At 41.6% G+C, this 16,830-nt stretch overlaps 1 protein-coding gene across 1 annotated transcript in view; it reads right to left on the reverse strand.

Moving 5' to 3' along the window:
- Window positions 1-2,355: 2,355 nt before the first annotated feature.
- The window catches only part of NXNL2 (nucleoredoxin like 2), a 58,515-nt gene continuing 44,040 nt past the window's right edge, over window positions 2,356-16,830 (reverse strand). Inside the window, exon 2 of the mRNA XM_007946332.1 lies at window positions 2,356-2,524. Coding sequence (XP_007944523.1) covers window positions 2,356-2,524 — 169 coding nt within the window. The remainder of the gene's footprint in view (window positions 2,525-16,830) is intronic.

The raw sequence follows: 16,830 nt of genomic DNA on the forward strand, positions 1-16,830 counted from the left end.
GGCAGGCAGCTCTTCCCCAGTCATATTTTGAGTGCCTTCTGACCTGAGGGGCTCATCTTCTGGCACTGTATCAGACAATGTTTCAGGGCTATTCATAAAGTTTTCCAGTAATATATCAGACAGTGTTTCACTGCCATTCATAAAGTTTTCACTAGCCAATTCTCTCATAGCAACATACAAGCCACCACAGTACAACAAATTGACAGATGAATGGTTGGCAATTCCACTACTAGGTATGTTGTTGTTGTTATGTGCCGTCGAGTCAGACCCGACTCATAGCGACCACTCCTTGGGTTTCCGAGGCAGTATCACTACGAAAGTAGATTGTCCAACCTTCCTTCCAAGGAGGGGCTGGTAGGTTTGAACCACCAGCCTTCTAGTTAGCAGTCAAGTGCCTTAGGCACTACGCTACCAGAGCTCCTCTACTAGGTATATATCCTAGAAAATAAGAACCATGACCTGAATGAATATATGCATGTGTTTTTTGTTTGTTTGTTTGTTTTTGATATTCATCTCAGCACTATCCAAAATAGCAAAAATATGAAACCTAAATGCCCATCCATGAAGGGATGGATAAACAAACTATGGTACAGACACACAACAGAATACTATGCAACATTAAAGAAAAAGATGAATCTGTGAAACATCTCATAATGTGATTGAATTAGAGGCCATTCTGCTCAGTGAAGTCAGTCAATCATAAAAGGACATATATTTTGTGAGACCACTATTATAAAAAGTCAAGAAAAGGGTTTCACACAAAAAAAGAAATATTCCTTGATAATTACCAGGGGAAGGTAGGGAGGGAAGATAAACCACTAGTAAGTTGGTAAAGCACTGTTTTGGTTACCTAGTCCCACTCTAACAGAAAATACCACAAATGGATGGCCTTAACAAACAGGGTTTTATACTCTTACAGTTTTAGGAGGCTGGAAGTCTGAGCTCAAAGTGCAAGCTCTAGGGGCTGGGTGAAAGCCCCTCAACCTTGGGCTCCAGCTCTTCCTCTTGCTCCTAGCCCACTGAAGAAGAGGCTTCTCTTAACTCAGGCAGCTGCTGGCTGCTGAGGCTGACAAATCTAAGGTTGACAATAAAATGTACAGTCCCAAGATGATCAAACAGTATGGCATGTCACTAGTTCAAGTCCATTAACAGTTCCAAGATCAGCAGACAACATGGCAGGTTGCTGGATAAAGACTCAGCTACATGCAGGGTTCAATTGTGTCAAAAAGCTGCTAAGACTGTTCTCAAAGCTTCTTCTTATATACTGGAAGCAGATCACATCCTTGAGGCAGCTACTCAGCTGCTTCAGTAGATTTCACCATGGAGCTGATTACCAATCTCATCATGGGGAATAACTTCATCCAGCTGCCCAGCCATTCAACCAGGCCCAGCCAAGTTGACCCACAGTCACATATTACTTGGATGAAAGGAATGAAAAAATAAAATCTTATTCTGTTAATGGTTTGCACTCAACTACTACAGTTTGATGTTTTGAACCCACCCAGTGGTGCCATAGAAGAAAAGCCTAAAAATCTGCATCTACAAAGATTACAACCAAGAAAAATAAAGTGTGAGGAATGAAAGCAAAAAGGGGGAAAAAAAAAAGAAAAAATTTAAAAGCTACCAATACTGAGAAGTAAAAAATTTACAAGTTGTTTACCAAACAAAAAAACCAAACTCACTGCCCTCAAGTCAAATCCAACTCACAGAGACCCCTCTTTGGGTTTCCAAGGTGGTATCTCTATGGAAATAGATTGCTCAATCTTCCTTCTGAGGAGTGGCTGGTGAGTTTAAACTGCCTTCTGGTTAGCAGTCAAATGCTTTAGGCACTACCCACCAGAGCTCCAACCATAGTTATTATCTGGTGATTCATTTTCCTCACACTGGCACTTGGTTTAGACTGAGAAAAGAAGGAAATCAGTGCTGCACAAGGTAGAAATATTTTTTTTATTAAAGCATATAGATTCTATAAACTTTATTAATAAATTGTGAGAGTATATTAGTAAAACAAACTTATCACCAGAAAAATGTATACATAATTTTACCTGAAGAGACCTATACAAATAAATGTTTTACACAGATTTTCAATAGCTCAATGTGAACAGACAAGGGTCTCTCTTCTCACTTATGCTGAAAATGCTATGCTAAAGAATAATATGTTGGACAGAATGGGCAGGTTTTTCCTGAGCACCACTTACTTTCTGCCAAACTAAGTGCTTACACTTTGTGAGATTCAATATAATAATATGAATAGAGAAAGGAAATTAAATGCGATCTTCTTGTTCCCCGTGAGTGTTTAACTGTAGAAGTCAGTGTGACGACTGCAGGCCCTGATCATTTGAGATCCTACCAAATTCAACCAGAGAAATTCTGAAAGATGTCAGCCACCTCAACCCAGTTTCGGAAGCAGGAGAGCCCATGCTCCCGAATCTGTTTGCGCCCTTTGTCAGTGATGACCTCTCCATTTTGCTTCACAATCACGAGCCTGGGGATGGCTGTGATATTATACATCTTCTTCAGTTCACTGGGGAGAGAGAGAGCATACCAAAGGATTAGTACTTCACACATGGGTGGGCAACACAAACACACATACCAACAGAAGGGATTCTCACTTGTTCTGATGGCACAAGCAACTTACCACAAAACTGCTGTAAAGCTTTTAGAACATAGCCCACAGCCAGTTCTCCTCCTATGTTGCTAACACCATTACCACCAGTTGTTGTCAAAAGTTGATTACAATTCATGGCGACCCCATGCTAAGAGTATAGCTGTGCTCCATAGGATTTTCAGTGGCTGTTTTGGAAGTAAATCACCAGACCTCTTTTCAGAGGCACCTGTGCGTAGACTTCAACTGCCAATCATTAGGTTAGCAGCCAAGTGTGTTAATCGTTTGCACCATCTAGGTAATCCCTAAATTGGTAGTGGATTCCTTTTGTCTCTTTGCTTCTTGTTGCTACATGGTTTCTAAACCAGAGCTGTCCAAGAGAACTGTGCAATAACAAGAACATCCCACATCTGTGCTCTTCAATACAGTAGTCACAGCCCCTTATGGTTATTGAGCATTTCAAGTATGACTAGTGTGACTGAGGAAATGAATTTTTAATTTTGGCTAATACTAAGCAGCACATGTGACTAGTGACTACCACGTGGGACTGTGCAGTTCTAAACCCAATATAAACAACAAAAAAACTTATATCCTTTTCCACATTTCAAGAGGTTAAAATAATTCAGGCATATAATGGCAAAAGCTGGAATTCCATGAGTTCTAAATAAACTTTCTATTCTGCAAATTCAGTGATGTTCTGATTTAAGTATTATGAAACCTTTGCAGTTACATTTACTGGCATCTGTAAAACCATGAATGCCTTTTTATAAAATTACTTGTCTATACTTAGGGAAAGGATCATCTGCCTTCTTCCTTGTGCAATTCTCTCTGTAATTTTCACAGAGATTACTTCCCTCAAGAATGAAGATTCCCTTTCCCATTTACCACAGCCAGGCTGCAAAGGCTTCATGTGAAAAGTAATCTTATTTCCTTTATCTAGCACTCTCAGGATTGTGAACTTGAGTGAAGGAAAAGGGCATTTGAGACATTTCTATTACCAAAATCTCCTCACAATACCTCCCATCAAGGTCTTCCCAGTGCTTTCTGGCACTCAAATCAAAGACAAAGCATTAACTCCAGCAGGAAAATATGCATAGTACCCTAAGCTCAACAAAGACAGAAACAAGCATTGACAACAATAACCTGAAAGATTAGATAGAAACCTTAGTGGCAGTGGATTTATGTTAATGGAGAAGAAAAACTTAGCAAAGAAGGGTGTAATGATTGCACAATTTGAAGAAGGTAATCAATGACACGGAATTGTATATGTAGAAATTGTTGAATTGCTGTATGTTCTTTTGTATATTCTCAACAACAAAAATAATTTAGAAAAAAAAAAGTCCATGAAATAGTTCCAAAAACCAACCCAGTTCTCGGTAACAAAGAAAGTCTTAATAAATTCCAAAGGCTCAGTATTATGCAGACCACTTAATCAGACCATAATATAATTGAGTTTGTTGTTGTTGTTGTTGTTGTTATGTGCCGTCGAGTCGGACCCGACTCATAGCAACACCTCCTTGGGTTTCCGAGGCGGTAACACTACGGAAGTAGGTTGCCCAACCTTCCTTCCGAGTGGCTGGTGGGTTTAAACCACTAGCCTTCTGGTTAGCAGTCAAGTGCCTTAGGCACTACGCTACCAGAGCTTCTATAATTGAGTTTAGAAACCAATAAAATATAAATCGTTTAAAACTAAAATTCTCTTGTGTTCTATCTAAAAAAGCAATGCAGATTACAAAATATTATAAATGGAACAATATGGGATACACTACAAATCCCAAGGTAAGAAAGAACACAATTAAACATACTTAAGAAGTTACAACTTTAAACATATTTTTGCAAAACCAAAAGGACTATCTATACATAATTAATTCAAGAGGACAGGGAAAAAATGGTGGAGTACACACAGGACAATAGAAAGAAGGCAAAATAAAATTGAGAACATAAATCACTGAAATAGGAAATAAACCAACAAAAATCAGGTAAGCAATAAACCAAATCTAGTTCTCAGAAAAGATGAAAAGTAACAAATCTCTACCAAAACTGGGTGGGGTGGTGGCTGCACAACTTTGTGGGTGGGCTGGTGCCACGGAGTAGCCTCCCTCTAAAATGATGTATTTTATATTTTGTGAATTTTACCTACAAATACTATTTTTTAAAGTATCTACTAGGATTGATCAAGAAGAAAAGATGAACACAATAGTATTAGGAATCAAGCAGATCTGGCCAACACACAGGACAAATACACATTTTCAGTTCTAGTTGCTTTTGAGCCAAACTGTGCTCCATAAGATTTTCAGTGCTGTTTTTTTTTTTTTTTTTTTTTTTTTTTTTGGGAGCTCTGGTGGCATAGTGCCTAATGCATTTGACTACTAACCAGAAGGCTAGAGGTTCAAATCCACCAGCCACTCCTTGGAAAGAAGAATGGGCAATCTACTTTTGTAGAGATACTGCCTTGGAAACCCAAGGACTCGATGGCAGTGAGTTTGGTTTTGTTTGGGTTTTTTGGAAGCATATAGCCAGACCTTTTTACAAAGGCACCTCTGGGTGGTTTTGAACTGCCAATTGTTGCAGGGAGCCCTTCCCCATCACAGGTCGGCCCTATCACACTCTTGCCTTCTACTGACCAAGAATGACCAAGAGAGGCTTAGATTTTCCACACAAACAAAGTTGTTGTTAAGGGAAAGAGAAAGAGAATGTAGCTCTTAAGCAGAGACAAAGCGGGACTAAGCAATTCTAGCCTTTGTGTCTCTGAACAAAGATTTGCTGGGGTTTTTAAGGATTTTGAAACAGGTGGGGATTTTCTGAGAAGGGGTGGTAGTTTCTTAGAACGAGGTGGTACTGTGGAAATTGGGTGCATGCACAGGAGTTGCAGGGATTTGGTGGTTGCTTGGCATCATGCATCATCTTTTGGAGTGCTGGTTCATTTCCTGGTCAGGGCTTTTGTCATCTCAGGAAGGTCTGTACTGCGTATGACTGGAGACCTGGAAATTATATCTGCAAACACCTGCAAAAATCTTGAAGCACAGAGCTGGGGAAGGCTGCTGGTTACTTCTGCACCCCATGTCTCAGAATGCGGTTTGGCTTTTGGCTATAGCAGTTAGGCTTTAGGCTTGCAGCTTGTGTTTTTAATTAACCCTTTGGGTCCTGCCACCTGCCTGTCTCACAACCTCTTGGACAGTAGTCAGCACTTAACCATTTATGCCACCCTTGAACTCAAAATATTAGTAGTTGTTGTTGTTGTTATGTGCTGTTGAGTCGGACCCGACTCACAGTGACCCCTTCTTGGATTGCCGAGGCAGTAACACCATGGAAATAGATTGCCCAAACTTTCCCTCTGAGGAGTGGCTGGCGGGTTTGAACCATCAGCCTTCTGGTTAGCAGTCAAGTGCCTTAGACACTATGCTACCAGAGCTCCTGAACTCAAAATATAGCCCTCCACTAAGCGATGTAGGCACATGACAGTTGTTGCCCTCCCTGAGACACACAGCAACTAAAAGGGAAGGCCCATTCCCAAAGAGGAACACACACAGCTTCCACTCCAGCTACTCAGGAAGCCATTCCATACCAGGTCCCACTACTTACATAAGCAGAGGTGGAAGAAAAAGATACACACATTATGATATCAAAACTCTCATCTTTTTTTTTTTTTAAAAAAAAAAGAAGAAATGACTAATCACAGTCATAATAGAGACCACTCTGCTGAAATTCTGAGGAACTGCCAAACCAAAAACACACAAATAGCATATATGCAAATCCATGTAAAACTTCAGATTTAAAAGATACATCAATCCTTTCACAAATACAACATGACCACCCTAGACACAGACAGCGTTTGAATCTCAAGCACATAAATCTTCACTGGACAGCACATCCTACAGGTGATATAGCAGATTAAGAATGGTAGGGATTGAGAGAATGTACTTCTCTACTGCTTTAAAAATCCCAGACAGTACCTGAAACTTGAAATTTGAAAGGCATAAGACAAAAATAATGAGAAGAAACAACTCAACAGCTCTTTGCAGTGAAATGGCCAGAAGCCTAATTTAATCTCTTTGCCTGACGGTTTTACCAAATTGATTATTTCAGTGACTATTTTGGGCAGAATACAGGATGAAAGCATCCACCATGTTTCATAACAGGGAGCATATGATCCAATAAGGGTCAGATCAAGCAAAGCTTTGTCATCCCACAGAGTAGGGACCTAGAGGCCATAGGAATCAGTGGAGGGCTTTTGGCCAGTGTGACAGGATCAGTATCACCTGGAGACTTGTTCAAACAGATGCAGAACCTATCTCCAGTCTCTGGCTGAGTAAGTACTGGTAGAGCCTGAAAATCTGCATTTCTGAAGAGTTCCATGAAGCAGGCTTTGAGCAGCACTGGCTACAGCAGTGTTTGCAGTGTGGCATCTCCAGACCAGCAGCAGTGGCACCACCTGGGAATTCATCAGAAATGCAGATTCTTCCCACCCAACCCTGAATCAGAAATTCAGGGGGATGAGGGGGTGTTCAGGCCAGTGATCAATCAATCTTGGGGCTCCAAGATTGATCAATGTGCACTGAAGTTTCCCAGCCTGCTAGAATACCTGCAGCATTTCCTAAAGCCCCTCCACTGACAATGGAGGAGGGGAGAGGGAACAGGTGGGGAGATGAAGCTGAAGACAGCACCCCCAACAGCTTCTTCTCCCTCAGTAAGGTAGGTAGCAGAGGCCTGTGTTTTGCTGCTCAGCACCCAACACCTCCCTCAGAAACCAACCCTCATCCATTGTCTAGTGTGGCTTTGACAAGCTAGTTAATCTCCATGTAACTCAGATCTCTCATCTGCACCATGGGAAGTAACAGGATTGTTATTTCTGGGGTTGTTAGGATTAAATGATTAATAATGCACAGTTTAGCTAAAGATGAGGTTTGGCACACAGTAAGCACTCAATGAATGTTAGCTGTTCTTATTGAGTGGGATGACCCACCTCCACCTCCAGTCTATCCTTTGCCCCACGGCTACACTGACTAATACCAGAATGGGTAACTAACTGACTCAGGACCAGTGACACTCTGTGGGGTACTGGCCTGTGTTCTGGAAAACAGGGTATGCAGCCCAAGACACAGCAGTCATTCTACCACAATGAGGAGAGACTGTGGATTTGCTATGTGGCCAATGGGTGCAGCCTGCTCATAATGCAAGCGTGGTAGAAAGCAGAGCCTCAGAATTGCATTCTCAGTGGCCTCCAGCATCCCTCAAGGCCAGTTCCTGACCACTGGATGTTTTGGGTAAGCCATAAATCTTTATTGTTCATGCCTCTTCTGCTATTGTTTTATTCACTTGCAATGTTAAACTAAACTCTGACCGATTAGGGGGATGTGAAGTAAGCTGAGGTTTGAGCAGAGGTTTAAAATAGATTCCCCAACTTATCTCCAGAGTAACCAATGTCAGCACTCAAATCCCTACCCTGGCATCTACAACTTGGTGAGAAAAGTAACCTTGGAACCACATGGGCGGGGCAAATAACTACCACCTGCCTCTAAAATCATCTCATTACCCCATTACCCTTTAGGCTGATAAACTCTGTCCAGAGAGAATGAAGTCCTTTGAAAAGCAGAGGGTTGTCAGGCAGAATGAACTCATAACTCAAGAGCATTTTAACCATTTCAGGAAAATACAAGACCCCAGCACCTTCCCTTTATAGAATGCAGCCTCCTTCCTGTCCCTGGCATAACCTTGCTTCTGTTTGCCATGGCAATCTATGACTCTAGCTTTTTCCCACCTCAGCCACCTGGCAGACTGTTACTAAGCAAATCTTTCCTAAGCACTTCATTTTGCTCACTTGCTGTAGGCACCAAGCACTGAGCAATGTCTGGCTTACAACCTTAGAAATTACTAACTCAGGGCAGTGTGGCCTAGATATGAACCAGGAGGGACAGGGTCAGAAATGTACCCAGTGCCTTTTAGGGTTCACACAGGTGTTGGCGGGGGGGATCTTCCAGGTAGAGAAGGGGAAGCCCATCCAGGGTTGGCTTTTTTTGGAAAAGAGCAGTATGAGGCTACATCAAGGAATGGAGGCACTGTGGTTAAAGTACTCAGCTGCTAACCAAAAGGTTCGCGGTTTGAACACAGCAGCTACTCCAGAGACAAGAAATGACAGTTTGCTTCTGCAACGATTACAGCCTTGGGGGAGGAATGTACTGGTAGAACAAAAGAGTAGAATTGAATCAATGAAAGACAGATTTAGTGAGAGTGGAATAAAGTATCTGATTACTAATTGGTTACAGGAACAATCCAGAAAAAAGAATGGAAAAAAATAAGAAAACCGAAAAATTATTTTTGACACCGTTGACAGGAATAAATTACATATGATCAGAATTGCAGAAAATGAAGTGACGAAAAAAAGGAAAAAAAAAAGACATTGAGTAAACTGTTAAAGATATGTTAGAATATGTTAGATTCAAGAAGCTCAAAATAAAGAGAAAACCCACAAGATATATCATAATAAAACACTCCAAAATCAAAGACAAAGAAAAGACTCTCAAATGCAGCCCAAGAAAAATGAAAAGTTATGTCCAAAGGAGAATCAATAAAACTAAGCTGCAATTTGTCAGCAGAAATCATGCAGTCAAGAAGGCAATAGGATGACATATATAAAACCCTGAAAGAAAAAAACTGCCAACAAAGAATTATCTAGCAAAACTGTCTCTCAAATATGATAGTGAAATAAAGTCATTCCCAGATAAACAAAAATTAAAGGACTTTGTTAAGACCAGAAGAAACTTTACAAGAAATGCTAAAGGGGGTCCTTCGGGCAAAGAACCAAAAGGGCAGACAACAACCAGAGATTAAGACACACAACATTACCTGGAAATCAACCCAGACACAGAAGTATCAAAAAGAAAATAAACTTACAAAACTACTCCATTTGTCATACCGTGGTGGCTTGTGCATTACTGTGAGGCTAGAGGCTATGCCACTGGTATTTCATATGCCAGCAGGGTTACCCATGGTGGGCAAGTCACAGCAGAGCTTCCAGACTAAGGCAGACTGGGAAGAAGGACAGGGGCATTTACTTCTGAAAAAATTGGCCACTGAAAGGAAACTTTATGAATAACAGTGAAATACTGTCTCATATAGTGCCAGAAGATGAGCTTCTCAGGTTGGAAGGCACTCAACATATGACTGGTAAGGAGTTGTCTCCTCAAAATAGAGTCAACCTTAATGGTGTGGATGGAGTAAAGTTTTTGGGACCTTCATCTGCTGATGAGGCACCACTCAACAGGAAGAACCAGCTGCAAACATTCATTAATAATCAGAACATGGAATGCACAAAGTATGAATTTAGAAAAATTGCAAGGTGTCCAAAATGAAATGGAACAGATAAAGATTAATATCCTAGGCATCAATGAGCTGAAATAGACTGGTATTGGCCATTCTGAATCAGAATATGTTGGGAGTGACAAACTGAAGAATGGCATCACGTTTATTGTAAATATAACATTTCAAGATCTATCCTCAAGTACAGTGCTGTCAGTGACAGCGTAATATCCTTATGTCTACGAGGAAGACCAGTAAATATGACTATTATTCAAATTTACACACCAACCACTAAAACCAAAGATGAAGAAATTGAAGATTTTTACCAACTTCTATAATCTGAAATTGACCAACCACACAATCACAATGTACTGATTGTTACTGATGATTGTAATATCAAAGTTGGAAACAAAAAAGAATCATCAACAATTGGAAAAGATGGCCTTAGGAAAGAAATGACACTAGGAATTGCATAACAAAATTTTGCAGGACCAAGACCATCATAAATGCTTTTTTCAACAACCTAAATGATGGCTATATACGTGGATCTTACCAGATGGAATACACAGGAATCAAATCAACTACATCTGTGGAAAGAGGCAATAGAGAAACTGTGGTGAATTTCTTGATATAGCCCTTCTAGCCATTGTCCTCCAGTCTGTGAAGTATTGTGAATCCTATTATCCATGCCTGTTTAAGGTGGTGGGGTAGTTAAGGTCAAGTATCAACTTGGCTGGGCAGCTGGTATTAGTCATTACCTATAATGACTGGCAATCGGCTCCGTGATGGGTTTTGCCTTGAGGTGATGATTGTTAAAGCCATCCACTTCAGTTATTTCTTTTGGGCCAACACAGGTGGAATATATCTTGAGTCCTGCCTTGCTGGAAGCTATAATTCAAATCACCACCCTAAGATTCCTTGAGGGTATGTATACCTACGAATCTCCTGGGAAGGTTCACCCTCCTCTTGCTCTGGTTTTGTGTTTTGGCTCATCCTCATCTCACCCCTGGATTTGGGACAGCAGCCATCATCTGATCTGCTGATCGAGGTTCATCAAACCCCGAGAACTGGGAGGATCCTCCAGACCCACTCACGGACCTGGGACTCGCCAGCCTACCAGCCTTAACCACTACTACATGAGACGATCCCTTGGGTGTCTGTGAGTTCTGTGAGGCATTACAGCGAAATACAGAACCCTAAGACAGGGAAATTACTGGGAGGAGGAGGAGGAGTTAATGTCTGAAAGGATGGAGTGGCACAGTAGTTTGGACATTTGGGACATCTTTAACCTCCGCCTCATGGGGACCGGCCTTGTGCTAATCTTTCTGAGAGAAATTGTTCAAGCAGAAGCTCAATGTCATCAGTCAAAACCAGGCCTGTAGCTGACCATGGAAGATTAATTGCTCATATGTAAGTTCAAGTTGAAGCTGAAAATTAAAATAAGTCTATGACAGCCAACATATGACCTTGATTATATCCCCCTGAATTTAGAGACCATCTGAAGAATAGATTTGACACAATGCACACCAATGACCAAAGACCAGATGAGCTGTGGGATGACATCAGGAACATCATAAGTGAAAAAGCAAACATTCATTAAAAAGACGGTGTTGTGCTCAGGTTATGAAGGAGTTGCTCGATGAGAGAAATATGCTAATACACGATAATGTAAAAGCAATAGGAGGGTTTATTAGTTAATTTAAGTTAGGGTTTTTGCTCTTACTAGATCAGTGGTTTGAGTAAAAGACCCCGTGCTTTGGTATATTTACAAATTTATGGAAAATTATGGGGTGGAGCAGCACCAGGGCGAGAGGATACAGATGATTGGTTGTTGCTAAGGAATTTAGGGTAGTGATCTAAGATGGGGGACGTAAAGAAACCCCCTGGTTTCAAAGTTTATTTAGGAGAATATTATCTAGGGAGGATGCAAGGCTCAGGTATGTGGAAGACTTTCAGGAGCCCAGCAAATCTCTGATATGTGCTGAATCCGGATGGCTTTTGTGATGCGTGCTGAGTTCGGAGGAAGTTCCTTGATACCTGCTGAGACCTGAGGGCAGATAAAGGCCCTAAGGAGTGTTTAGAATTCCAAAAGTCCTGTTAGTATTGCTGACAGTAAAAGGTTTCTGGTTAAAGATTTTCCTGGAGGCTACTAGAACTCTGGTTTCAGATTGACTCACATTTCTCCCTTTTCTTGTTATATACACAAGGAATTATCCTGTTGTATTACAGGAGATAAAGGTTGATATTGCTGCTTCAGAACTATAAGTTGTACAGTATTAACTTGATTTTTTACAAAAGATATAAGCTTATTTATAATGCAGGGACTAAAAGTTAATATGATTATAAGGACTATGAAGGGTTTTAAGAGAGTAGATATTAAAGTAGTTAACTACGGGGAGCTATTAAACTAAGACTCGAACTATTCTTCCTGAGCTTCATGTTCCCGTTTTCTTAGGGTAAGTTCTTCTCGTATGGACTCCCGGACTACTCCTGTGTGGTTGGTATAGAAGTAGCATTCTTTTTTCAGCGCTACGCACAGCTCCCCCTTTTGGAGAAGTAAGAGATTTAACTCTCGGTGGTTTTGTAACATAACCTCCGATAGTGAGGTTAGGGATTTCTCTAAGTTTGAGATAGAGTTCTCTATTCTTTTAAGGTTTTCGTTTATAGCTGCTCTCAGGGAATGCATGCTTTGATTCTGTACTGTTAAAGAAGTTATTTTTAGACCGGTTCCTGTTAAGTTAACTAGAGTAGCTAGGGTAAGAGCTACAGGGAGTTGTTCCCTTCTTTCTCTATTGGTTCCGCTCCATTGCACACACATCTCTTCTCCTGGGTGGTAAGGAATTCGGGGTAGGACAGTTACTAGCATACAATGATCTGAGGATAGATTGAGTACTTTCAAGTTTAAACAGGGTAAAAGTTCAGCTTTCGAGCAAAGCTACCAACTCCCTTCCCTGGGAATAATCTAATTAAAGGACGGGTTTATTTTAATGTAAGAGGTGCAATGCTCTGGGGCGTTGGGAGGTTTCCCTACGCATAAGCTCTTCCCTGTTACACGTTGTATAGTAATTCCTACTTTATGGTTTTTCCAAGAGTAATTCTTTGGGTTCAGGTTATGAGAATAGCTGAAAGAGGTGTTAATGTTTATTGCTTCATAAAACGGAGGTTTTGCATTGTAACATAACTAACAAGTTTGAGTTAGATTAGGGTTAGTACGGTTAAGTGTTTGATAGGTTGTTAGTATTAAATTCCAGAGAGGGTCTGTAACATCAGGAGTTACAGTGCTTGGTTCTCTCACCGTTTTTCCTGTAGGGGATATGGTTCCTTTTTCCGGAGGGTTTAATACTTTATTTGGACTTACTGACCCAGTATTTAAAGGTTTTATTTCCTGTACAATGGTTATTACCCCAGAGGGATATCCCCTATACCAAATTTGGAGACCCCAAGTAAGTTCAGATTTTCACTTAGCTAACTCTTTCTTTCCCTGTTCAGTAAACGAGATTTTTATTCAATTACATTCCTTACATTTTCCTGATACATAAGTATGTCTGGGTTTGGCAAAGGAGAATGTTACATAGTTCTGGATATTTACTTGCTATTTCTATTCCCCATTATTAGAAGTTACACAATTCCAACTTTTGCAGTAACACCAAATGAGCCCCCCGCATTGCTGGATGTTTTTTTTGTACCTAGGGTATGCAAAAAAATCTACCTTACGGATAAAACTTTTATCTCAAGAACAGCTAGTAAGGGTCGCGAGGGAGAAAAATAAATCAGGTTACTAGACGTTAAGGGGGGTGATATGGGTGGTGGCATTCAAAGTCTCATGGGTTAGTCCGTTGCAGATTCGCTATGTAACTTTATAGGGTTGGTGAGCTGCAATACTTATTGCGAGGCGGTAGAGGTTTAGGGTGAAGGCGAGAAGGGTTCTAATCTCTATGGTGCTGCGTTAACTTGACCTTCAGCGGGTTTTCAGGATCGGAGTACGCTTTCCACTCTGCTCGTGCAGACTGCTGTTTCGTTTGGTCAGCTCTTCTGATATGGGAGTGGTGTATTTAGGTGCTGATTCCGTTTACTTTAACAGCAGTGGGGGTTACAAGAACAACAACATAAGGTTCCCTCCATCTAGGTGCTAGTGTTTTTTTCTGGTGTTTCTTTACCCATACTTAATCTCCTGGTTCGAATTTATGGATGATCCCTTGTTTGTTAAGAGGACCTTCATATATGGCCCGGAGTTTGGATTATAATTCCCTTTGGATTATTTGGAGAGTTTTTATTTTCAAGATTAAATTTTTTGATAAGTTATCGGGACATTCTTCTAAATTGGAAATAATAGGGGGTAGTATCCCATACACTATTTCAAGTGGGGTCAGGTTTAGTGTATATGGGGTGTTTCTAGCCCGGTATAGCGTGAAGGGGAGGAGGGTTACCCAGTTTCCACTAGTTTCTATTGCTAATTTAGATAGGGTCTCCTTTAGAGTTTGATTTATCCTTTCTACCGGCTCTGAGCTCTGAGGGTTATACTCACAATGTACTTTCCAATTTACCCCCAGAGTTGAGGCTAAGCCCTGGATAACTTTACTTACAAAAGCTGGTTCATTGTTTGACCCTAACGTTCTAGGTATTCCATATCTGGGTACTATTTCTTCTAAAATCTTTTTGGTTACTATTATGGTTGTTTCCCTCCTAGTAGGGTATGCTTCCACCCATCCTGAGAAAGTATCCACTAATACTAAGAGATATCTGTATCCATATTTACTTGGTTTAACCTCAGTGAAATCTATTTCCCAATGACGGTAAGGCTCCCTCCCCTTCCTCTTTGTACCTGTGTGTGTGTGTTCTTCCTCTTCTCTACCTTTATGACCTGACAGGCCCAGCACCAGTTTACCACACTCTGAGCTGTTTGCTTCTGATGGGGTATGCGGATCTGCTCTTTGTTCAATAACTCCAACATCTTCCATTCTCCTAAATGAGTCACTTGGTGAAGGTGTGTGAGAAGGTGCTGTTCCAATTCGTTTGGAAGGATCAGTTTTCTTTCTGAGTTCATATACTATCCATTCCAGTCCTTTTCTATCTGTGGTGATTTCTCAGCTTACCGTATGTTCTCCCCAGAATAATTGGGAATAGGAGGCAGGGGTTCCAGCTGCGGGCAGGGTAAGTTAGTTGTCAAGGCTCATATTGTTTGGAGGGCAGCTCTCTTAGCTGCCTGGTCCGCTGCTCGGTTACCTCTGGTTTCAAGGGAGTGTTCTTTCTGATGTCCCGGGGTATGGACCACCGCTACCATCTGCGGCCGGGTTACAGCTGATAACAAGCGGAGGATTTCCGCTTGGTTCTTTATTTCTCTTCCATCTGCGTTTCTGAACCCACGCTCCCGGTAGATGGTGCTATGTATATGAAGAGTTGTATATGAATAGCGATTGTCGGTATAGACTGTTAGCTTCTTCCCCTCTGCTCTTTCTAGAGCTTCCGCTATGGCGATAAGTTCAGCTTTCTGAGCAGAAGTTCCTGGTGGTAAAGCACTGGCTCAAATAATCTCCTCCCGGTCGTTTACCACCGCGGTACCCGTATACCTTAGTTCATCCTGTATGAAACTGCTCCCATCCGTGAACCAGATGTAATTACTGTTTTCCAACGGGGAGTCTCGCAAGTTCTTTCTGACCGTATTTACCTCTGCGAGTATCTCGGAGCAGTTGTGCAGAGGTTTATCTAGGTCAGGGTTAGGCAGCAGGGTAGCGGGGTTCAAAACTGCTGGGCTTGAGAATTGCACCTTTGGAGTGTCAAGTAATAGACTCTGATAATGAGTTAATCTGGCGTTAGTTATCCATTTCCCTGGAGGCTGTTTGAGCACTCCTTCAATGGCATGGGGAGTGGTTACTTTCAAAGTCTGTTCATGGGTTAACTTATCTGCATTTTTAACTAGCAGGGCGGTGGAGGCAATAATCCTCAGGCAAGGGGGCTATCCTGCTGCTACTAGATTTAATTTCTTTGAGAGGTATGCTACTGGCCTCTTCCATGGCTCCTGGTGTTGTGTTAAGACCCCCTTGGTTATTCCTTTCTTCTCATCAATAAACAGATGAAATGGTTTAGTGGGGTCTGGTAATGTTAATGCTGGGGTTTTAAGGAGTGCTTCCTTAAGTTCTTTAAAAGCTGAATTTCTCTCAGGAGTCCAGTTCCACTCTGACCCTTCCCTGCTGAGCTCATAGAGTGATTTCGCTTTTGTGGCAAAATCTAAAATCCACAGCTGACAATAGCTCACTGTTCCTAAGAATTCTCTCATCTGCTTTGGGCTTGTGGGTTGAGGAATCTGTAGGATTGTTTGTTTCATAGCCTCAGTGAGCCACCCCTGCTCAGCTCTTAGCTTATACCCCAAATATGTGACTTCTGACTTAGCTATCTGAGCTTTTTTTGCACTAGCTCAATATCTCAGCTCTCCCAGAGTGGTGAGCAGTTTTCTGGTTGCTTCAAGACAGCTTGCCCGGTCGGGGGCTGTGATCAGCAAGTTATCCACATACTGTAGTAAAGTTATTTGTGGGTTTTGCTCCCTGTACTCACGTAGGTTGTCACTCAGGGCTTCGTTGAATAATGTAGGCGAGAGCTTGAGCCCCTGGACCAACCTTGTCCAAGTCAGCTGGCTGAGGATTTTATCCGTTTCGTTAACCCATTCGAAGGTAAAAATGTTTTGGCTCTGCGGGGCTAGGGGCAGACTAAAGAAAGCATCTTTCAAATCCAGGGTGGTATACCACACATGCTCTGGGGGAAGATTGCTGAGCAGTGTATAAGGGTTAGGGACTGTGGGGTGTATGTCTTCCACTCGGTAATTAACCTCTCTCAGATCCTGCACCGGTTTGTACTCTCCCCCTGGTTTCTTTACTGGGAGGAGAGGTGTATTCCATGCAGACCGGCACCTCCTCAGCACCCCCTCCCTTAACAGC

The sequence above is a fragment of the Orycteropus afer genome, unplaced genomic scaffold (assembly GCF_000298275.1).
Source record: "Orycteropus afer afer isolate SDZICR_OR568_19922 unplaced genomic scaffold, OryAfe1.0 scaffold00156, whole genome shotgun sequence".
In the NCBI taxonomy this organism is placed as follows: Eukaryota; Metazoa; Chordata; class Mammalia; order Tubulidentata; family Orycteropodidae; genus Orycteropus; species Orycteropus afer.